Source organism: Canis aureus, chromosome 3, assembly GCF_053574225.1.
Source record: "Canis aureus isolate CA01 chromosome 3, VMU_Caureus_v.1.0, whole genome shotgun sequence".
Lineage (NCBI taxonomy): Eukaryota > Metazoa > Chordata > Mammalia > Carnivora > Canidae > Canis > Canis aureus.
In genome coordinates, this window is record NC_135613.1 from 67,543,999 (window position 1) to 67,567,928 (window position 23,930).

The window sequence follows — 23,930 nt, forward strand, 5'->3', positions numbered from 1 at the left end:
TCCAATCACAATGCCCATTGCTCACCCCCCACCCCAACTGCACCGACCTCTCTTGGTGTGTCTACCCATTCCCACAAGCCTTCAAAGCTCCAGACCTACATCTTTCACAAAATTACTTCTACTACTACTCCTTGTAGAGTGTTTAAAATTCTATCCTCACTTTTTGATAATTAATACCACACAGCTTGGATTTTTATTGAACATTTAAAAGTTTTTATTTCCGTAATTCAACTGTTAGTTCCTTGTGGGTAAGGATTATGGCTTCCTGGGATCCCCTATGGTGTCCAGCACCATGTTTTGTATTGTGATTTCGCAAGAGGCTAATGTTCAGTTAGTATCAGTTGACTTACGCCACTGACTAGGAACTCCATATGTAGAACGCATATATACTTTGAAGAGAGCTGCCATAGATATGCCATCCAAAGAACAAAACCTGGGCTGAGAAACAACACAAGAGGAAATACATTTTAAGCTCATAATTTCTTAGTTCATGTCCGCTTTTTCCTAAGCAAACAATCACGAGTTTACTCTGTAAGATAGACGGCTCCTGTCTCCCAATACCACTGCTTCCCCCACCAATCCACTTTACGAAGTGCAGCCAAGAGATTTATTTCTCATGCAAATCTATCATCTTCTTCCACTGCTTTAAACCCCTCTGTGGTTTCCAGTTGCCTTTAGGCCTTAGTCCAAATCCTTTCTCTGCCTTCCTAGGCCCTTGGAGATCCGGACTTGCTGCCTTTCCAGCCTCATCTTTTATTCCATGCCCTAAGCTCTCCAGGGCCCTGCACGTTCAGCTTGCACTCTTAAAACTTTCACATCAGGCTCTCCCTTGACCCCAGGCCTTCACACAAGCTCTTCCTCCTTCTAGAATGTTCTTCTCCCTACTCTTTTCTTCCCTCTTCTGCATCCCTACATCTGGCTGATTCCTGTTCAACCCTCATTTACCCAGAGGGTTGAGGACTTATTTACCTTACCCAGGACTTATTTGAACCCCAGAGAGCAGATCAGAGAATGTACCAGATGCTCAGCTCCTTATGACTCCTTCTCATTGGGGTCACCTGCTTGTTTCCCCTCCTAGATCCTGAGATTAGGGACAGTGCCCTCCTGCTTATGGACAAGCACCTCTTGTTCATCAGCCCTGTACCAAGTATAGTGCTGGTTGAGTAGAATAATCAAAATGTCCCCTCATTGCAGCCAAGTGTTTAGGAAATCTTCCCCACATATGATGCTACAGGCCTCTAAGACATTACCTTTCAAAGTGAGGGCTTTGGGGTCACTGTTTTTGAGATTACATTTATAATTAAAGAAATAATTTGCACCACAAAAAAGTTCTATGACCTCAGATTCAGTCCAATTCGGCTTAATAAATCAAATTATTTACTTCCCTTACCATAACTTTATTCTCTGCCTCTGCCCTGTCCACCAGCCTCACATGTGGTCTGTGGCTTGTGGGCCATAAGAGGAAGGCAGGGGGGAGCCATGACCACTGATAGAAACACCACCAATTAATACTCTTACTCAGTATATTATTGCCACTCTAAGTAAAGCTGTCCTTCCTACTGGAAGAGAAGGTTCCAACACGACTGATGGTCTGCAAATCTGAGACAGCCTCAGTCAATGGACAAGGAACCAGAGACAAACAGACCAGACAATGATTTATAGAATGTGGTCTCAGGGGGAACTCGTGCCCTCTGTCCATTGTTCCTCACTCCTGACTAAAATGTCCCAGTTAGACCTTGGTCCTTTTGCTCCAAGCAGTGGTTCTCAAACTTTACCACGCATCAGAATCACCTGGGAGACTTACTAAAACACAGAGTGTGAGTGTCCCATCCCCAGATTTTCTGATTCAGGAAATCTGATTCAGGCCCCAAAATTTGCATTCCTAAGTGCCTAGGTGATACTGCTGCTGCTGGTCCAGGGACCACACACTAAACACCTCTCTGCTCAAACTAGGAATGGTTTCAGCCTTGGCTGTTCATGAGAATCACCTGTGGAGCTTTTTAACATTATAGAGTTTGAGTGAGGCCTGGGCTTCAGTATTGCAAATGTGCCACAAGTGATGCTGACACATGACCAAGGCTGAGAAAACCATATATGTGTTTATCTTCATTGAAAGGTAATGATCCAGGAAACCTGGGTGGCTCAGTGGTTGAGTGTCTGCCTTTGGCTCAGGGCATGATCCCGGGGTCCCAGGATAAAGTCCCACATCAAACTCCCCATGGGGAGCCTACTTCTCCCTCTATCTATGTCTCTGCCTCTCTCTCTCTGTGTCTCTCATGAATAAATAAATAAAATCTTGAAAGAGAAGAAAGAAAGAAAGAAAGAAAGAAAGAAAGAAAGAAAGAAAGAAAGAAAGAAAGAAAGAAAGAAAGAAAGAAAGAAAATGATCCTTCTAAAGCACTAGCACTTTATAGTGGAATCAGTCATTTACATGCTAGTATAAATGAGTCCCCAAGCTTTCCTGAGATATAATAACTAAATGCAATGGGTTTTCCTGGATTGGATTCTGGAAAAGAAAAAAAAAATAACCGAAAAACTAGAGAAATTTAAATAAAGTCTGTAATCTAGTTAATAGTATTATACCAATGCTTATTTCTTCATTTTGATAAATGTACCACAGTTGTATAAGATCTTAACATTAGGGTAAGCTGAGTGAAGGGTATCCAGTTATTCTCTGTTCTTTTTCTTTGCAACCCTTCTATAAAACTAAAATTGCCTTAAAATAAATTTAAAAGAAAAGACTATATACATGGTATGGGCAAAGTCATTAATGCTGAAAATGTGTCAACTACCAATAAATATGGCATTATTCTTTGGATATAAGGTATATCTTTTCAGATATAAGATGTAAGACCTGTACATCAGAAAGCCATGGCATCTCTATATTTGCCTCCATACTTGCTAAACTATACTATAATTTGTATGAGAGGGATCCCTGGGTGGCGCAGTGGTTTCACGCCTGCCTTTGGCCCAGGGCACGATCCTGAAGACCCAGGATCAAATCCCACGTCAGGCTCCCGCTGCATGGAGCCTGCTTCTCCCTCTGCCTATGGCTCTGTCTCTCTTTCTCTCTCTCTCTCTCTCTCTGTGACTATCGTAAATAAATAAATAATTTAAAAATAATAATAATTTATATGAGAGATTTTCTGCCTTCTTCATCACAGTATCACCACTACTCAGCTCAAAGCAGACACTCAGAAAGTATGTGTTGAGTGAATGAATGAATGAATGAAAAAGTAAGTGAATGATGATACTCTAGACTTTGTACAAAGACAGTCTGATAAACTCAATGCTTGAAGATATATCTAAGAAGATATATTTGTAACTTTTTTCACTTATATATAAATATATTTACATATTTACATTTTTATTATGCATTATATATAAACCTGAGAAACTTAAGATTTACATATAAAATCTAAGGAAACACATACATGTATATGAAAAATAAAGGTGCTTATTTATATATAATCATAGAGAGCCAAATAGGAATATTAAGCCAGTCGAAGGAAAAGTGAAATTTGTATCAATAGGGATTTTTTACTGTTTTTGTTCACTGCTATATTCCTGCACCTAGGATAGGTTTGGCATTAGCTGACACTCAATAAATATTTGTTCAGTGGATGAATGGATCAAGCCTCATATACAAGCCAAAGGGATGCCTTCCAGTTCCTCTTGGGAGAGTGTGTAGGAAGAGGGGTTGCTGCAGAGAAGCCCTCAGTCCCCCAGGCTTGAGGCAAGTTGGCATGTGCTGTGTTTGTGCTAAATGTTCCCCTGACATACCTTAGAGGTCCTCCCACTCTACCTTCCATGGCCTTTCAGGATCCACATTGTGCACAAAGGTCTGACTGTGTTTTCATCCAAAGGCAAAAAAAGAAATGCCACATCGGAAATGTCTCTACACACTCATTTCCACATTGCAACCTGTGTTGACTCGGTGAAGAAATTCAACGGAAATGAACACCCCTTTGCAGAGAAGAGCCCCCCAAGCAAAAATTTCCAAAGGAGTCCCTGTACCCTTGTGAATCGCCGAAGAAACCTCTCTCCAGAGAAGAGCTTCTCTTGTGGGGGGCTCCCAGTGGTATTGCTGTCGGTCTTCTTACAAGCTCTTAACTGGGCCATGACTCTGGACACAGCACAGGTAATTTCTCTCCTTCAGAAACCCTCAAAGTATAGCTGCAGGTTACAAAGATGAAACACAATTGTGTACACAGAAATCTGTCTGGGAATCCAAAGGTAATTATCTCTGTTTCTTAGGCTTCAGAATCCCAACCTCAAACATTTCTGTTGTTCTCCTCCAGGCACTCCCATTATTAGAGACTAAAGTTGAAATGAGTATCTTCTCTTTACTATGACACTAAAATTAATAGGAAAATGATTTTTGTGGGCTAAAGTCTTCTTTATCTGCACTGTTTACCACTGTTATTCATGGGAAAATGGGAAGAACTCAGGGAAAGAATTTATCTCTAGGACAGACCCAACGGCTGCAGAGAAGATGATCCATGGCCAACAGACCATCCAACCAAAACTAACATCCTTTCTATCCCACCCCAGGGACTCCAATTGTCAGCGTGGATTTCCACCAAGTCACTCCCTTGCCTCTGAAAACTTGCACAGAGATCTATTCCGAGCAGGATGACAAATTAAGCCATTGTCACACTGGGAGAGCATCATATTTATCACATTAGCCAGGCAGTTGATGAAAAAGGTCCTAAGCAAATGGGACACGGGGGGTACTGGTTAGATGAAGATGACAATGGTAATAATGAAGATGGCAATGATAGTGATGATATTGCTAGAGATGGTGGTAAAGATGATGGTGGTGAAAGCGATGTGAGGTATAGACAGTAGAGCTAATAATAGCAGAAAAACACCCCTGTAGAAAAATGCGTAATGTGCCCATCACTATAGTAAGCATTCTGTATGAATATTTCCAGTTCCTCCTCACGTTCATTATAATAGACCCATTTCCTAGATGAGAAAAACTAAAGCTGGAAGAGATTAAGCAACTTGCCCAAAGTCACCCCACTAGGAGCAAGGGCTAAAGCCCACCAAAGATTTAAGATGGCACCCTGGCTGGAGCATCCTAGATTTTCAGGGTAGGAAGCATTCCAGGGTTCCTGGGGAGTTAAGAGCATGCCAAGAAAGGAGTAGAGGGCAAGACATTGGCAGGCTTAACCTTTTGGCCGTGAGTCCCCTCTGCTCACATCAACTTCTCAGCTGTAACAGTCCAGTCACCTTCTTTGCCAGCTCTGTTGAAGAAATACATAGGCAAGGCCAGAGACACATCTTGAATATGGTGAGAGTTACTGGATGAAAAATGTTCCTTGCGTGGAATTTGCTTTTCTTCTCTGGGAAGGGAAGACAGGTCACCCATGTTGGGTACCTTAAAAAAATTAGAACTTTAAGAAAAAAAAAAAAACAAGACACGAAGACACAATTAGTGACATGTTCCACTCACCTCCCACAGTTATGTTGGCAATACTGAACAATGTTGTGTGCTATCACATGGTTACCTAATGGTATTGTCTTGTCATCCTAATCTGTTCTTTCCTCTATATGATCTTTCCATCTCGACTTCTAAGTTTTTGTGAACAGAGACCAGAAATAATCCTATTTCTTTTATGTGCCATGCCCCCCTGTTCCTGCACAGTGCGGGCGTGAGGCAGGTGCCTAATGAGTGTTTGTGATCTGCTTTACTGAGGCACTTCCAGGGCTGCCCTGGTCGGCTCCTGAGGATTCTGATGGACCCGGAAAGGTCAGAACCGTGAGAACCCAGACAGTTCAGAGGGATTATCTGGCCTCCCTACAAGAACCAAGATGACCCTTTTGATATTTTGGGGTAAGCATCAGGCAAGCTCTCCCAAGTTTGGCTTCTAAAGAGACTCAAGACCCTTCTCCAAGAAGTGGATTGAACTCAGTGTGAAGAATAGCCTAATTTCCTCTGTGCCTCTGTGCCTTAGCAGGGAGAATTAGCTGAGTGATAGATGGAGACATGCTTTCCTGGTGCACATACTCACAGCCATCTTAACTACATGGCCATTAAGGACACAGATTGGGAGCCAGATAACCTTCATTTGGATGCCAGCTGTGTGACTTTGGACAGCTTACTTAACCTCTCTGTGCCTCAGTTTTTCATCTGTAAAATGGACAAAGTACTCCTACTGTCTCATAAGACTGTTGTGAGGATTAAATATATATAAAGCACTTAGGAGGGGCTCCTGGGTAGCTCAGCATCTGAGTGTCTGCCTTCAGCTCAGAGCGTGACCTCGGGGTCTCGGGATCGAATCCCACATTGGGCTCCCTGCATGCAGCCTGCTTCTCCCTCTGCCTGTGTCTCTGCCTCTTTCTGTGTGTCTCTCATGAATAAATAAATAAAATCTTTAAAAAACAATAAAGCACTTAGGAGAGTTCCTGGTGTATAGCAAGTGCTGTATGCAGGTTGGATGTTATTTCTATTATTTTTATTTATTCTCATTATTAGTAAAGCATTTGCAGATATAAGGTATCTTCACCACTCTTCATGACACACAATGATTCCCTTTCTTCCAGCAAACCCATGAGACAGATTTTATTACTATCCTCACCAAAAATAAGAGGAAATTTAAGATCAGAAGACATAAGTGACTTGTTAACCATCTGTGCTCATTTCATCGTACCATTCTTGTCTCTTGATGACAGTACAGATAATGACCTTCCCATGATGGTCAGGCCCTGTCATGGCAGTCAGGGCAGGGGCAGATGGCTCAGGATAGGCTGTTTTCCCAACACGCTGTCTCTTTGGCTAGTGTCCCAAGGATCATCTCTCTTTACTGTTGGACCACCCTATCATTAAAGCCATGCATGTGCCCAGCACCTTACCTCTGCTGACTTTTCTCATATAGTCCCTAACTGCAAAATGAACCTCTAGCTTTCTGTTTCTCATGAGCTTGGTGGTCATTTTGTCTCATTACAGTATGCCTCATATACTCAAAGTGATTTTCCCTGGGGCAAGAAAAAAAATCTGCCACCTGCTGCCAGGCTCAGAGAGAGCCTGTTTTGTTGGACTAGAAATGAGCAGGAGGCCAGGGCTATAGGCACCTGGGGACCAGGAAATCAATGTCCTCCATTCCCAGCTATTAGCTACTAAGGGCATGTTTGCTGATGGCATCTGCTTGTATGCAGGCATTCCAAGACTGCCGCAAGCCTGGTGCAAGGTGCCAGAAGGTTACAAAAATGTACTAGACACAGGCAGTGCACAATGAGACTTACAGCCCAGGGATGCATGCAAAGTGCTCATACGGCAAATTCTAATGCTCAAGCCAGCCTACCTCGTTTCAAATCCTGCTCTTCCTCTTCCTAACTTCATATCCTTAGGCAAGCTGCTTAACTTTTCTATGCCTCAGTTTCTCATCTACAAAAATTTCTCATCTATCTTACCAGGATTAAGTAAATTAATATATACAAAGCTCATAGTGCAATGGCTGTACATGGCAAGCAGTTAATCATATCATATAACTATTATTATTATCATCATATGTTTATATACTATTAAACATGCAGTATATACACAGTATATACTATATATAGAATAGAGAACATACACTATATAGTTATACCACGTAAGTATATAATATATATATAGCACACGGCCTACATATAGCATATTATTACATATACTGTTATTAAAATAACTACATGTTATCATGACTACATTCTGTAGTGACACTCAGGAGAAAGTGATTATATCTGACAAGATGAGTCAGAGTTATGGTTATAAAATAGCATAATAGTCTCTATTTTTGAGGGCTCAAAATGTGCTAACCCCTTCCCAAGTATCATTACCATAATCCTCATAAACCCTCACAAGTGGAAAGGAGCTGCCACATTTTGGATGAGAAAAGTAATACTTAGGGGTGCCTGAGCATCTGCCTTTGGCTCAGGGTGTGATCCCAGGGTCCTGGGATCGAGTCCCACATCGGGATCTCTGCCTATGTCTCTGCTTCTCTCTGTGTCTCTCATGAATAATTAAATAAAATCTTGAAAGAAGAAAGAAAGAAAGAAAGAAAGAAAGAAAGAAAGAAAGAAAGAAAGAAAGGAAAGAAAGAAAGAAAGAAAGAAAGAAAGAAAGAAAGAAAGAAAGAAAGAAAGAAAGAAAGAAAGAAAGAAAGAAAACTAATTCTCAGAGAGAGCAAGTGACTTGCTCAGCCCCCACGGTGGGGCCAGGGTTTGCGCCCAGGTGGGCCTGGCTCCAGGGTACAGGTGCCTCGGTGGGGGTCCGCCCGGGCCTGGGAGAGGAGCGGCCTGGTGGGGAGGCGGCCAAGGGCGCCAGAGCCACAGTGGAGGAAGGAACCCGCAGTAGGGATGGAAGGAAACAGCAGATGTGAGCAGGGCTGACTGTCGTCTGGTGGGAAGCAGGGTCTTCTGAGAGCCCTGCCCAGGTGGCTCTGAATCCACTTCTGGAGTGTAAAGTCCTGACACTATGGCAGGCGCATGTTGAGGTGACCCCCCAGCCAGCCAGGCACCCCTCCCCTGCCCTCCCCCGGCTCAGCGAGCAGCGGTGCTGTGCCATCCTTCTGTTCGGTGAAATGTCAGTGTGGGAGCAAAGCGAGAGCAAACGTCTTTCATTTGCCAATTAGTCATGTCCCACTTGTAACTGTTCTTGTGTGGTGTGTGTGTGTGTGTGTGTGTGTGTGTGTGTGTGTGTGTGCTGCACATTATTTAACTTTTCCTTTATCACAGTGGGTGTCCCCACTCAAGTTTTATTAAGTTCCACGTGGGCCAGGACTATCATATATTTAATCAGTTTCTCCAGAGCACAAGGGAGACATACTGAGGATTTAATAAGTAACTGTCCTAGAGAGAGAGAGAGAGAGAGAGAGAGCAGCCCAGCCCCTCCCAGGTCCTTGGAGACCGCAGGTGGCAAGGTTGGGGGGTGGCCAGGCCCGATTACTAGGTGGGCTGGCCCCCATGGGGGCCCTCACAGCCCCTTCCTCATGCAGTCGTGCCTCCCCATCCAGGGCCGAGGGAATCCCTGCCATGCCTCACCCTCTCCCTCTGCCTTCGTGAGAAATGGCAGCCCCACCACACGTGGGCGTGCAGTGTGAAGCCACTAGGTGACATTCGCATCTGGGCAACTGTTTTGCTGTTCTGTTTTCCTGCCCCTTCCTGGGGAGATAAGATCTGGACGGGCTTGTGGTTCTCTCCCCACCGACCCTCAAAAGCAACACCCAAGCCAAGTTCCCATTTCTCAGACGCCTCCCCCAAAATCACACCCCATTTCCATATCTGTCATGAGATCGGGGTCACTTGAAAGCAGCAGCAAAGAAAAACACAGAGCAAGATCAATGCTTCTGAGCTTCCCTTTCTTCTGAGAAGGTCTCCAGGCAAAAGTGATTTGCATGGGCTGCAGCTCAGTATCTCACAGAGGGACACTCATGCTGGAGGTTGCTAGAGGAGCCGCTTACCCCAGCCCTAAGGGGTGGGGTGAAGTGAAGGCTTAAAAGAGCTAGGTGCTAAGTGTGCAAGTCTTCCGGGGGCCTGGGGAGAGGGAGCAGGACAAGGGAAAGTCACACATCCCCAAAGAAATAGCTAAAAAGCATACACGGCTGTGCACACGAACCCGTGTGCCAGCTAGCTCCAAAATGCGATTCCGGTTGCAGGGTCCCCTAAGATAGGAACCAACTCTTCTCAAACTCCTCTGGAAGCAGAGGGAGTGACTACCTGCGTTTCCCAGAGCACAACACAGAACTAGCCCCACTCGGTAAAACCCTGTGGCTTGTTTGCTGACTACCAGCACGTTCCACCAGCCCGAGTGGAGAGAAGCCCCATCCTGATCACTCCTTCCCTCAAGGCTTCTCCTTTACCCTCATTCCTCTTCAGACTTCCTTTACTTTGTAAGCTGGCAGCTGGAAATACCAGTCCTCGGGCTGCTAAAGTTTGCTGCGAATTCAGAGAAAGTGAGCATAAAAGATAGCACTGCACCGACAGCTTGAAAGGACAGGGGTAAGAGGAATCAGAAATTTCTCCTTCATTTTAAGAAGAATCATACCCTTCTGACTTTAGGTCCCAGAGATCAGCCCAACAGGGGACAGAGAGATGAGGGGTGGAGGGAGGAAGAGAGAGCAAGAGAGAGGGAGGTCGTCAGGATTCTTCTGTATTTCCTGGTGTTCAAAATAGCAGGTGTTCAAAAAGGAGGCGAGTATGGCTTGAGGTCCCATGTGATTTAGAAATGGCCTCTCTGAGTGGCCAGCCCAACAGCCTCCCAAGACAGATCCACATTCAACAAGGAAGAAAATTGACCTCCAGGATGAAGTCCTCCTGGTCTCAGAGCTGGAAGGGGTGGATATGGCAGCCTTGGGGGTTGAGGGTAGGGGTCAGGGAGGAGGACATCAGGGGAGCCAGAGGCCAAAAGGTTAAAAATACAGTGGAATGTGTCAGCTCCTTTACTGTTAAGTTTCAGGATATTTTTCATTCTGGGCAACCTAGGACGTCCAGCTGTTAATAGAGACAGGCTTAGTGGGCATGGGGATGGATAGCTGGGCATTACTGATCGTGTAGCCTGACTGCAGGAATGGGGTTATAGAGTCTGAGTCTGCAGAGCCTTCATCAGTTCCTTTCCTGGATCCTCAATGTAAAGACCTGTGACCTCTTCTTGGCTATATTATCACATTTAATAACATGTGCCCCTCACTTGGGATCCCCATACACACATACCCCAGACCTCAGAGGACTCTGGCTCCCTGAGGTCGGGTCAGAAGAACAGATCTGAGAAGCCATCCACCATGTCAATGGGATGGAATAATTTGGGGTCCTTCATGTCCTCAGATAAATCCAGAGCATGCCATGGTTCTAATCCAATATTCATGCCTCTTTCCAAGTACTGGAATCCCCAGGCTGTACTTGGAGAGCATGGAAGATATTTGCCCAGGGCAGGTCAGGATGACCTCTAAGAGCACGGGCTTTGGGGTCAGAGCTCCTGGATTTGTATTCTGGTTCCACTGTGCACTTTGGGACCTTGAGAAAGCTGTTTGACTTCTCTGGGTCTCCTTTTTCTCAAATGTAGAAAGGAATTAATAATGATCCTTGACAGGACTACCTGAGACATTGTCTATGCCTAGCACAACATCTATTTGAGCAGATAAAATGCTCGATAAATAGAAGTCATCCTTATTATTTTTATTATCGTTACGATTGTTTTTCTGCAGATTAGTAGCCTCACTCGGCCTGCAGGTGAATTCCCTCAGGGTAGGCTTTGGGGGAAGCCAGTGCCCCAGCCCTTCCCAAGTTCCGGTGAGCTCTTGAGGGGGTCAAAGTGCACACAGTTTGCCATGTGTTAGTTTAATCTTGAGGGGACTCGGGCCCAGTGCAGCTCAAGGCTTGGGCCTACCTTTTGGACAGAGTTAGGTGACTCCAACACTTCTGCCTTATGTCCCTGGGTGTGAACCAGGTGTTTGTTTTTTTTTTTTTTTTTTTACATACTGACTGATTAACTACAAGGACTTGCCCTTGTCAGAGTTTTACCGACTCTGATTGAGGCTTAAAAATGATGTTAACCAGCCGTTCTGACTCGGTTTCTGCCAGTCACTGCTTCGCATGGCTGCCTCTGCTTCTCTTCCTCTTCCTCTTCCTGTCCTCTCTTTGCTGATCTGGACTCAGCTTGGTATTCTTGTCACAAGGTCATCTCCCAGGTGAGCTCAGCTCTGCGTGAAACAAAACAGCTCATCTGAAGGCACCACACTGTCTGCACAGGGAGGGGGACAGCTCTCCACACTCTCCTGTCCTCTGACCAGTGGGCTCTTTCGGTTCCATATTGCAAGGCAAGGCAGGAAGGGTTTTAATCTAAGCTCTTGGAACCCTCGGACAGGGAGCAGGAGCTGCCCCTCATTTGGGTGCCCGGTGGTCTGCACCGTCTAGGGGTCAACCACTCAGCTTTAAACGATGTCTGGGCACAATTTGTTTTCAAAAGGCGTGTATGTTTGTTATTTTCTAAACTTCGGTTTTAGATCCGTTTGGGTGTTCTCCGAAGGAGAGCCACGCTGATTTGGCACCCACCCGCTCCCTCTCCCACACTCTCCTGCACCCAAGCATCTTGAATCCCTGTTGCGCCAGCTGCCGCGCCATGCGTCTGAGGCATTTTAGTGTTCTTGGACCACGGCACGTATTTTATAAACACACTGTCAGTTTACACTGCCTGGGAACTTAGGGGCTTTCCTGTCTCCAGGAAACAGCTGTGAGGAGCTTGACCAACCTTTGCTTTGTGGAGAGTGAGACGTCAACTCTGATGATGCACGTGGGGCAGGTGCGCTGGCTGTGTTCCTGCTGCTACGCCTAAGGATGCGCCCAGAAACGCTAAGGAGGGAGGCTCATTATGCTCTCCTTCCCCCACTTCCAGTTTAATTGTTCATAAATTACTTTGCATACTGCAAAACCCCACGTCGGCTCATCTTCGTGCTGTCTGCTGGTAGCACCTTCCACTATCTGACGACCATGGGCTTCTGTGGTCACAGGATCATGGAATCATAAAGCCGGAAGGGACTTTGAGAGTGTCCTTCACCCAACAGATTAGATGAGCACTTACCACATGCAAAGCACTGTGCTGGATTCCATGAGTGAAGGAAGGTGAGCAAGACCAAGTCTCTGTCTTCCTAGACTTTCTGCTCTGCCATCACCTCCAGGAAGCCTTCTGCAACCTCCCAAGGCAACGTCAGGTTGTATTTCTTTGTGGTCCCATATCCCTCTGCTGACTACTATCATGGCACCTGCCACACTGCAGTTAAATTTCTTCCCCCCTAGAATGTGAGCTTCCAGAGGGCAGGACCAGCCATGCTGGGTGGCACTCAGATTCTGCAGTTTGCATTACAAGGAGAAATAACAGAAGAGAAATGCTTTATGTATTAGCCACCAATGATGGTAGTTATTTGGCTAACCACCAAAACAAGATGGGGTTGTTGGCTGCCTGAAGAAGAAAGAACTGGAGAAGACAGAGGGATACCAGCAATCTTGAGAGCCCAAGAAAAAAAGTGGTCAGAATGTGATCATCTAAACTTCTGTTCCCTTGGCCCTTCTGCAAACCAAGAAAAAATGGTCAGAATGTGACCATCTAATCTACTGCTCCCTTGGCCCTGCAGCAAACCTTCTGTTATTGCTGGAGGAGGTTGTATTAGTTTGCTAGGGCTGCTATAACAAAGTACCACAGGCTGGACGGTTTAAACAGAAGTTTATTTTCCCACAATACTAGAGGCTAGGAATCTAAGATCAGGATGTTGGTAAGGCTGGCTTCTTCTCAGAGCTTCCTTGGCTTGCAGATGACCACCTTCTCCTCTTTGTCCTCACGTGGTCTTTTCTCCATGCCTGTCTCTGTCCTAATCTCCTCTTCTTATTAGGACACCAGTCATAATGGATTAGGGCTCACCTATACGACCTCATTTTACCTTAATTACCTTTTTTTTTAAATTTTATTTATTTGTGATAGTCACAGAGAGAGAGAGAGAGGCAGAGACATAGGCAGAGGGAGAAGCAGGCTCCATGCACCAGGAGCCCGATGTGGGATTCGATCCTGGGTCTTCAGGATCGCGCCCTGGGCCAAAGGCAGGCGTCAAACTGCTGCGCCACCCAGGGATCCCCTTAATTACCTTTTTAAAGATAATTTCCAAATACAGGCATATTCTGAGGTACTGGAGATTAGGGCTTTACCATATGAATTTGTTGGGTGGTGGCGGGGGGCGGGAGGGAGGACAATTTAGCCCATAACAGACATCAACACCAGTGCTCACAGATGTGCCAGAGAGTTCCTGACAAAAGCCACAGCCAATTAGTACAGGGGCCAAGAAATAGGCTTGTGACTACTTCCCTCCTTGGAGGACTTACAACCCTGGACATTCAAGGCTTTGTCTGTCACTGAAGACCAAGCATAAAGCTCTTTTATATGTGCCCCCTCATCCCTTCCCCTTCCATGGGTGCAACCCAAGGTTTTTGTATTTGAGCCAAGGGCAAGAGTGGTGTCAACGTGGAGGAAATAAAGAGACAGATTCCCCTTGGGACTAGGATGGAAAATGACATCGACAGAGACAATTTGTAAGGAAACTTACTGGCTCACTTCCTGAGCTCATAAGCAGACCTAGAAAAAAGGTCCAAATGCCCTGGCTAGATGGAGGAGAGCCAAGCCACCAACAAACACCAGCAGTGGATTGCTGACCACCAGCCAGAGCCATGTGCTGCTAGACAGGAACCAAGATGGAGGAGAAAGTAAGTTCTGGCAAGAGGATGACCTTCCCTTCAACATGGCCCTTGCCGTTGGCTTGTGCAAGGTCCCAAGTCCTCAGCCACCTTGGTTCCCAGGGATGTTCTTTACTATCGGGTGCCAATTGGCCAAATGTCACATTGGAAGAGAGTACAGGATACAAGCCTCCAGATGAACCAACTCATTGTAACCAGACTTGGCTTAGCTGGGCTGCACAATGCCAAGATAGCGGTGGGAGGAGGGGGGTGTTGCTGATTCATCACAGGCAGGTGAGAGAGTGGCTGGGGGTGGAGCAGGCCCACTACACACAGCTAGAGTGGCCTCGAGGTTCTCAGAGCTCAGCTAGCAAGCTACAGTCCAGCTCTCTAGACAAAGGAAAGTACACAGGCAGGCTTCACAGCCCCCCAGAGCCAGGTCTCCAGAGTTCTGGAGGACTGGCAAAAACCAGATGTGGACTTTTTTCAGGAGGAATTAAAGCTTCTTCCAAAACCATCCCATTGGCCCAGATGACCTGCTCCTCAATCTCATCCTGAAATTGCATCTAGGGCAGGATATGCCAAGCTAAGAAGCTCTAGCTCTGGAGCTCTATCAGGAGAGAACAGCCAACAACCTTCTCATTTTTTCATGCAAAGACCAGAAGCTCAGAATCAGGAGAAAGATGGCAGTGGGCATGGTAGGAAGTGAACCCTAACTTAGCAGAGACTTTAGGGGAGATAAAACAGGAGGGGATGAGACTAGTGATCATCTCACAAGAACTAAGCCTCAGAACTCACAGGCTTGCACTTAGAACTACTTAGCCCACCTGCGATAGATAAGAACACAAAACAGCATCTACACAGTCTGAGACAGGAGTCTGTCTGCCAGGAAATGGGAGAGATTCCACTGGGGACCCTGTGACCCCATTTATTCATTCATTCGGCTCTTACTTGTTGAGTATCCAACTTCTGCCAGCCACTGTGATGGGTGGCAAACAAGATAAACTCACAGACAGTATCCTCACGAAGCTTACATTCTATAAGAGGGAAAAGAAAATAATCAATTACAGAATTCAAATATTTATAATTGTGGCAACTGCTACCAAGAGTTTTGAGCATGAAGAGAGAACCCAGGCTGGGCAGTCTGGGAAGGCCTACTTGGAAGTGACACCCGGCTGGGCTCTAAAGGATGCTTGAGAATTGCCTAGATAAAAGGATGGGATGGGGTTATGGGGGAATATGCCATGGGGGAAAAAAAAAAAAGAGAGAAACATGTAAAGGCCTTGAGGTTAGAAAGAGCACTCAGGCCTCCCCTCTCACCTAACAATTTGTGTTGGGTCCCTCAAAATCTGAAAACTCTAATCTGGACAATTCAAGAAGTTACTCTGCATCTAGTGAGTAGAGCTAGCCAGCTTATTTGCAAAGATAAGGCTTAGGTTTGCACTCGTGGGCGCGGAAAGGCAGGATGTCCCTATGGGCTCCCACATTAAATGGGTCCAGACCACTTGGTGTGCAGGAGAGACAAACTGAGGCTGGCTTCTCCAGCAGTGCCATACACTGAGGTCTACAAAAGGTGGAAGATGTGGCAGATTATGGTCACTTTTCTATTATGGTACCATTGAGGCCAAGTTCACAGGACTTACAGAGCACAGAAGCTGCTGGAGGTCAGCCTCTCTCCATCTCAGAAACTCATAAACAGGAAGATGGCCCCTTCTCCATTCACCCAAAGGGCATCTCTAATACTTCCATCTAATAGGATTCCCCCTAAACTACCCCATGCTCGTCTTGTCTTTGACCCCAAGGAGGAGGGATATAGGGAAGATCCTTCCAAGCCCAGAGACCTTCAGAAAAAAGTCCAGCAAATCCCTCCCCTACCTCTGAGTCAACTATCCTCCATGCAGCCCAATCTCCATCAATCTCCATCTTAATGTCCAAGGCTCAAAGACGTGTCTCAGAAGCCACCAATAAAGGAAGAGCATCTCTGGATGAATCCCGCCTCACTGCCTCACTTCTGCCAGGCTTCCTCCCCACTTGCCCATGAGAAATGGTTCCCGGGGGGAGGCCCCTCACACTTTCCAGGCCTCCTCTTGCTCAAAAGCCTGGACTCAAGCCACACAGTCTCATCTCACATGCATACAGGCCTGATGACAAACCCAACATTCCATCCTCGGGCTTCCCAGGACCTGATCTAGTGTGGAACAAAGATGGAGAAATGACAGCAGCCTCCTCCAAGAGGGAAAAGGCAAGTCCCATCTGAGCTTCAGACCTCCTGCAGGAGGGGGGGATATCCCAGCCGCTCACCTTACCACCTGGAGAGTCCCAAGTACACGCATATGTCCCCCTAAATGCTCATGGCCACCTTGGGAATGGGCAGCTGGCACTGGAAAGAAGGATGCCTACCTTATCTTCATTTCTTCCCAGTCCGAAGTGGAGTCAAGGGCTTGTTACCACTTGGAAGCATTCTCATTTAGAAACTTCCTGCCTTTGGGTGCAGCAGATCAGCAGGGTCAGGCTCACTTAGTGAGCACAGACATAGGCAACCACACAGAGCACAGTCAGGAGCCCCTGGGTGGGTACCCCCTGCAGCCAGTGCCCACAGCGGCCCTGTGCAAGGGAGCCAGGGCAACTCTAGGGGGCAGATGCCACTGCAGCTTCAGTCTTAGTGAAGCCACACCCCTCTGTCTCTTCCTCACTACCTAAGAAGCTCTAAGTTGGGATATTTGTGCCTTTTCTTTGTGTATTATCCCAAGTCCCCTTCCAACCCTGGGGCACAAGACACAGCGGATTTCCACTTGTTTCGCAGCTAAGGTTCCTGCAGCCCACAACTCTTGATCTAGCCACTCTTCAGCGCATGTCTAAGGGGAGAGCTCCCTTGGCCACTCCCAGAGCCCCTCCTGGGACCCCTAGACAGACCCTCACCCCAGTGGCAGCAGGAGGAGGCATCACAGTGACAGGGCTCCCCCTAGTGACAGCTCGCCAAATGGTAACCCATGCAGGAAGGCTGGTGGGAGTCTCTCCCCTGCTCACCGTTCTGTGAAATGAGGTCCCAGGAATATCTTCCAGCTCCTCCTCAACCAACCACTCCCAAATTAGGGCAGCTTTATCTGGGAGATCTGGAGAAGCAGAGCCCTTTGTATTACTGCCAAGGCTCCGCAGACAACACAAGACTTCAAACAAAACTCGAAATGACACCCAGGACAGGCCCTGAACCCAGTATGGGGCCAGACTGATGGGACGTGTTCCAGGGTCCTCACTGTGCCAAGCTCAAAGAGTCAGGTGCACAAGGTGGCTCCATTAAGTACCCACATTGACTGCCACCCAGAGAGCTGGTCAAAGCCTTCCCAAAGGAATTCTTAGACACTGCTCACCAGTGATAGTATAACACACTGAGTTCTCAGAGTGCCATGGCATTCATTATGTCATTTAATCCTCCGCAATGCCACTGCAACTCCCCGCCCCATAAAGCAGAGGCTGCCATCCAATGAGAACCCTGAGGCCTAGAGACATGAGATGACTAGCCAGGATAAAAGTTCAGCTCTTCCCCTATGATGTCATTCTCCGGAGGGGCTGTGAGCTGACAACCCTACAGAGGAGGGACACCACCGGGAACCAGCAAGCCTCTGAGGCAGGAGCCCCTCTCCCTCCCTGGCACAAAGGTCACCATAGCAACCCTCCCCAGATCCTCACAACCTAGAGCCATCAGCACTAGTGAGGCAAAGGCTTACTGGAGAAGCAGAGCAGGCAAAAAGAATTAGCACAGGCTCATGGACTTGATGGGTCTCTGCTGCCTGACCACCCCTCGGAAGTACATCTTTGATAGAATACAGGAGCATAGTCAGCCGAGGGAACACTGGAGGTCCTCATGGGTGCAACTTCAGAGCATCTCCCACCCACAGCCCCAGTTTCCATGATCCAATGCTTCACAACTTGGCATGGGATTCAGCTTCATGTAATTTTTGCTATAAAACAACAAATGTTAATTTGTTCACATTTATTAGAGTTAATCAACCCCCAGTGGTGGTAGCATAAATGAATGTTAATTGGCCTCAAAGTCATTCACCGTCATTAAAGCTGTAAGACTGTGTAGTTACTAATCAAACGGGCTTGCAGATAAGTAATGCCTATTCATTTAATTCAATACAGTTTACTTAGAACATCCAGAGGAAGACATCATACTAAGTGATTGAAAGATGAATAAAAAGGATCCTGGCCCTCAGGTAACTCAAATCTTAGTAAAGAAATACCTGAGAAGTCCTCAAATAAAAGCAAACTATGCCAAGTGCCTCAGGAGAGTAAGAACCACCACGGCATTTCAGAGAGGGGTTGAGCATGTCTCTCTGGGGAATCATAGAGGGCTTCATGGAGCTTGGAATGTGGGTAGGAGTAGAACAGAGATTGTGCGGCACTCACTCCAGGGAGTGTATGTACACTGGTAAATGTGGGGAAAATGAAGCGTACTCTTTGGAAGCAGTGAGGACTTCTAATAGGCAGCAGCCTTTGTGCATAGGGAAGAAGTTTACAAGCATTGCTGAGGCCTTGCTGCATGCCAGGGCCTATTTGCTGTATGTAGGCTCTGTGCAGAGCACAGGGATACACCAGCAGACAAAACACAAAATGTCCCAGATCTCACACCTTCAGTCCCTCCAAAGATAAGACTGCAAATAAGACTAGAGAAACCCCAGTGTTGCCCTTCTAAATAGTTTGAAGATTTTCAGGTTGGCATTGGAATAGGATAGCTTGTAATACTACAAGTTTATGATGAGAGCCTTTTGGAAGATAAATCTAGAGCCAGAGTATAAAGCAAATTTAAGAAGAATGAGGAAAAAACTTGAAAGTCCAGCTAGGTAGCTGTTGCACTAACCTAGATAAGAAGTAATGATCAAAACCAGGGCAACAGGTAGGAAGGCATGAGTGGAAAGTATACTACACAGGTAGACCATACTCAGTTTGGGAACTGACTGGATATAGAAAGTAGGGCAAGAAAAGCACCAAACTGACCTGGGCTATGTAGCCCAGGTGACTTGGAGAATGGTGGTATCATCGTCCAAAGCCAGGGAGTCAACAGGAGAATGTTGGTATGGGAAAGAAACGATGAGTGGATAGGAGTTATGCCTCCAGTTCCGCCCACCAATGAGGCAAGGGGTGTCCCATGAAAAGAGAAGTGAGAGTAGCCAAGAACCCATGAAGGACAGGCCAATGGGAAGGACAGGTCAATGAAAAATAGAAAGAAGAAGAAAGAAGAAATGAAAGAAAGAAGAAAGAAAGAAAGAAAGAAAGAAAGAAAGAAAGAAAGAAAGAAAGAAAGAAAGAAGAAAGGAAGGAAGGAAGGAAGGAAGGAAGGAAGGAAGGAAGGAAGGAAGGAAGAAAGAGCGGGTTTGCTCATGAGCAGTCATGTCTCCTCAAGATCTTAGCACCTCCTCTTCTCCCTTGAGGTCACCAAAGCTCCTTGGAAAAACACCTTCTCTTCTAAAAGCCATAGTCTCCTCTAGGAGACCACACTGTAGAGGATATATTAGAAATATGTGTGACATATGTGGTGGAGATGTCAAAGGGGATTTGAATCCTAGTGGTGATGGGTGTAAAAAGGGTCTCCATCTTCAATGTCCCTTGTGGCTCTAATACTTTATCATGGTTTCTCCTCTGACAGTGATTCTCCCTCCCTGCTCAGAGACCCCAGATCCTGCTGTAGAGATCCTGATTTGCTGGCTTTCCCATAACTCCAACAGCCCACACTGGCCTAAATTCCATATGATAACCACCAGTGGCATCAGAAGAACCAAATCAGCCAGCACCCAGCGCTTCTTACCTACCTCCCCTGTATCACACTCTATCAGAGGTGGACAGGCCCAGGCAGGTCTGGCACAGCGGCTCCCAGGTTGGGGTGAGAAAGTTGACATCTTCTCAGAGTTTACTCAAAGTGCTTGTGCCCTAGCAGAGCATGTCCTCTGGGACCTCACAAGGACTCTGAGTGGCACAGTCAGGACATTTCCTGGGCTTGCAGCAGCCAAATGCAAACATCTTCCATTTGCAATCCTACCACCAAAGTCTCAAAAGCAGATTGAAAATCAATTCCCCACAAAGGCGTTGATTCTTGACAACCAAGAATTCCCTCAGTTGGCAGAGTTTCTCCATCAGTGCCTGAGGAAAGTCACTGCTGCTTTCACTTTTCCATAGGAACATCTCTTCTCTCTCATGATGCCATTAACAAACCCCAGCAAGTCGAGCAATGACATTGCAAAATAATTACCAAATGGTCAGTTTCTACCCGTCTCTAGCCCTGGAGTTTAGAAGAAAAGTGAGATCCAGTCAGAAAAAGATGATCCTCTTTCTGGAGAAGGCCAGCCACAGCATGGATCTCTCTGAGCTGTGAAATTGAGCAGGATCCTCCAAAAGAGGCTGAGAGAGAGATGGTCCACAGCGGTCAAGGAGGATCATCACCACTCACCTTGGCATCACCAATACCCTAGATGTCGGACCTCTGCTCTCGCTCACAAAGGGCTGCTCTTATCTCACCCAGGCAATATATCACTAATTCCACAAAAAGGACAGAAGAATAAAAAGGATTTTTTCTCTAATAAATATTCTTTTGCAGCTAATCCACCCTTTGTAACTGTCAAGCTTCATGGGGCTGGCAGCAAGCCCATCAGATAACAAATGCAGCTGTGCCCTTAGAAATGTGAGAAGAGGAGATTAATAAAGATGAAAAACATGTTTGGGAGCTGTGTCTGAAGGGAGTCCTCACAGGGAGACCCTGACAGCTCAGGGACCCCAAAACCAGCACCACCCAGAAGCTATGGCTACCCCATGAGGATAGGGGTTAGATGAGTGAGCCTTGAGAACAGGGAGTTGAGCCTGCTTTCCTGACCCTTCCTGAGTCAACTCAATAGAAAATGGGAACAGAGTGATAGAGGTGTCACATCATGAGGCACGTGCTCTTGGTGTCGCCCACCCCGAGCATTAGGCTGAGGACACATGAGCTCTGCAAGGAGGCAGCCATGTCTACAGCATGACCCCTCATGCTCTGTGACAGTTCCATGGCAAGCAGCCCCATGTGAAGGTGACACTGTAGGAGGTGGGGTTTGACAGGACCTGTAGCCCAACAAGTACATAGGTAAGATGGGGATATCAGGACTGAAGACATCTGGGTTAGGCTGTCCTGAAAACCCTGGGTTTAGGTGAATGACATTGTGTAGAATGGAAACACCAGGGTTCCAGCCATCAGCAAGGACTATTGCACAGATAGAAGAGGAGGGAGGTGAAAGACACCTCCCTACCCATCTCCAGTTTCCCTGCAATGTCACCTCCGATGATATTCTAAAGAGAGATCTCCCCCCACGCAGCCCTCAGGATTTCTTCAAACCCTGCCACATGGTTCTTGCTGCTTTCCCTTGCATCCCTGCCTTGTGAGCCTGCACAGCCTCCGCTGATCTACAGAACTTTCCAGAGTCTCCAATCAGAGGAAGAGGAGCTGGGGACTATAAACTTGGGCCTGGGGATGGCAGACCAGAGAGGAGGCCTGGAGAGAACAGTCAGGCAAAATTAAACTTTGGCTCGGGGGCCCAGAGCCCTAGGACACAAAGTCTAATGTCATATCCTTTCTTCTGACTTCCTTCAGTGATCTGGCCATTCCGGCCTATGCAGCTACTCCCAGCCTCCGGCCATCAGCTGTCTGGAGAGATTTGGGAGAAGTGGGACTACAAGCATCCACTCTGCTCCCGGAGGAGCCAGAGTGACAACACCAGCCTGAGAGACAGAAACAGCTCCAGGGCAGCCAGGATCTGATAACCAGGAAGACAGTGCGAGAGCCTAATGAGAAGGAGGTCCAGTGACAGACCACTACGTAAGCAAAATTAGACTCACTGTATCAGCCCACTCACTATGTTCCAAGCACTGTTCTCACCTTTTCCCATTATAAATTTGTCCTGTCTTCACAGCAACCTACTTATTTTTATTGAGCTACAAGTCACATAACATAAAATTCACTTTAACCCTGTTGAGATGTACAATTATGTGACTTCCAGGACATTTACAATGTTGTGAAATCACAACCCTACTTAATCCAGAACATTTTTATCACCCAGAAAGAAACTCTGTACCCTTTAAGCCATTACTCACAAGAACATACTTTTGAGGTAGCCACCCTCCGTTGATGATGTCTAAAAGCATACTTTTTGGGAGGGAGACAGGCTTACAGTCCAGCCAGTGTTGCAGAGCAGGTACCAGAAGGCACACTGGTTGCTAAGAGGCACGTTACTGAAAGTTTTTACGGGAGGAAATAGAGTACAGAGGTTGAGTAACTTGCTCAGCAACTAGTGAAGTCCAGCTCTCTGACTCCAAAATGAGGCGGACACCTCTGTCTGGAAAATAAAGCCTGAGAAGAAAGATACTTCATAGCTTTTCAATGATAAATAGTACAGATAAGGTTCCCTTGAATTCGCTGACCAACTATGAAGAGATTAAGAAAAAGGGACATTTATGGGGCTTTGAACCAGGAGGTTTAATGGAAGCACTCAAGATGGCCGTAAGCCTACGAAGTGCGTTGGCGGTGAGAGACACAAGCCCCCCTACTTAGACCAAGGATCTCAGGAGCAAATAATAAGCATTTGCTGAACCAAATGCCATGAGAGACACAATAGAGTTTGCACAGAAGCGACAGGCCAGCTTCACGTGTCCTCCACCTGGTCCCACTCACTGTCTCAGATCTTCCCTGGTTTCTCTCTCTGTTCCCGTCCTGATGTAGAGCCCAAGGTGCTGAAACATCCCTTCATCTTTCCTGGCTCTGTGCTGTTGTTGTTTTGTGAGTTTTTGTTATTTGTTGTTGCTGTGTTTTGTTGTTTCTTTCCATTTCAGAGCATTCTCCCCTCTCCCAGTTGTCTAAATCTCTGTCCCTTCTAATTAGCATAGGTGTCAGGGCGGTCTCCGCCCACCCAACCCATCCCCGCCCCACTACCCCCCACCACTCCCCTCAACCCCCATCCCACCCCCATGCAGAAAGTACATAATAACAAGGGGGACACTTAGGGATCTCTGCTGTGTGGAGCTGAGCACTGGGCAGCGCATGCCTCCTCCATATGATCCTCTCCCCAAAACCCCAGAGAGGCCCCAGAACTGACTCCAAGTCCAGCAAGCACAAAGTAGCAGAACCTAGATTAGAGTCCTGGTCCTTGTGATTCCAGAACTTTACCTCTTAACTGCCGTATTAATGCTCTCTCCACCAAGTCCACCCATCACAAGGCAGCCCTTCCTCCTACCTACCGCACCCCAGCTGGCCTTTCCTTCCACCAGATTGCAAGTCCTCGAGGACAGGAGCCACAGAAGCAGCTCAGCACAGTGCCTTGCACATCCAGACCAGTTTCCTTCTCCCCGTGTGATCCCACAGTGTCCGTGTCAGCGATGACAGCAATCCACATCCAGAAGCCAAAATTAAGGGACTCCTCTGAAGGGAGAGCTGATCCTTATACCTTTGCCCAGGGGACAAAGGACTATAGGCTCAGTCTGTGTTCAGAGGTGATCAGGGATGGAGACATCTGGGCAAGAGCTCCACGCAAATTGCTTAGTAGCTGGCCTGGAGCCCCAAGATCAGGATTCATGTCAGCCTGCTAAGAATAACAAAAAATCCCATTTTACAGCTGCTGACATATGTCAGTGTTCTAAAAACTGAATTTACAGTATCTCAAGTCCACATACCAAGCCTACGAGGTAGGAGCTGCTATTATCACTGTTTCAAGGAGGGA

General features: G+C 46.7%; 1 protein-coding gene and 1 long non-coding RNA gene across 11 annotated transcripts; one reads left to right on the forward strand and one right to left on the reverse strand.

Annotated features, from left to right (window-relative positions):
- Positions 1 to 204: 204 nt before the first annotated feature.
- On the reverse strand, positions 205 to 17,836 carry LOC144311230 (uncharacterized). 10 transcript variants are annotated; one of them, XR_013376806.1, is made up of 7 exons: positions 17,565 to 17,836; positions 17,224 to 17,309; positions 16,597 to 16,674; positions 15,148 to 15,233; positions 5,180 to 5,402; positions 4,018 to 4,176; positions 205 to 438 (listed from the first exon to the last, which is right to left on the reverse strand). XR_013376806.1 is itself a non-coding variant. In XM_077893428.1 (6 exons), the coding sequence occupies exons 1-5, from the start codon at positions 17,605 to 17,607 to the stop codon at positions 4,166 to 4,168; spliced, it is 390 nt and encodes a 129-aa protein (XP_077749554.1). In that variant the 5' UTR covers positions 17,608 to 17,836; the 3' UTR covers positions 205 to 438; positions 4,018 to 4,165. The 10 variants fall into 10 exon arrangements, 3 of the variants coding, with proteins under 3 accessions (XP_077749554.1, XP_077749553.1, XP_077749555.1); XR_013376804.1 differs by having other exon boundaries at positions 16,597 to 16,678; XR_013376805.1 differs by having other exon boundaries at positions 17,224 to 17,836.
- Positions 17,837 to 17,914: 78 nt separating this feature from the next.
- LOC144305565 (uncharacterized) lies at positions 17,915 to 20,888 on the forward strand. Its single transcript, XR_013372563.1, has 3 exons — positions 17,915 to 18,145; positions 18,340 to 18,413; positions 19,844 to 20,888. It is a non-coding gene; the product is annotated as an uncharacterized LOC144305565 (long non-coding RNA).
- The last annotated feature ends 3,042 nt before the right edge of the window (positions 20,889 to 23,930 follow it).

Bases quoted from the DNA above. Each gene is read 5' to 3' on its own strand.
- LOC144311230 (XM_077893427.1), bottom strand. From the start codon at position 17,607: ATGCCATGGCACTCTGAGAACTCAGTGTGTTATACTATCACTG. The intron at 17,310-17,564 runs GTGAGCAGTGTC...CTGCTTCTCCAG, and splicing joins AGTGTGTTATACTATCACTG to ATCTCCCAGATAAAGCTGCC. The intron at 15,234-17,223 runs GTGAGCAGGGGA...TCCCTCTTATAG, and splicing joins GGACCTCATTTCACAGAACG to AATGTAAGCTTCGTGAGGAT.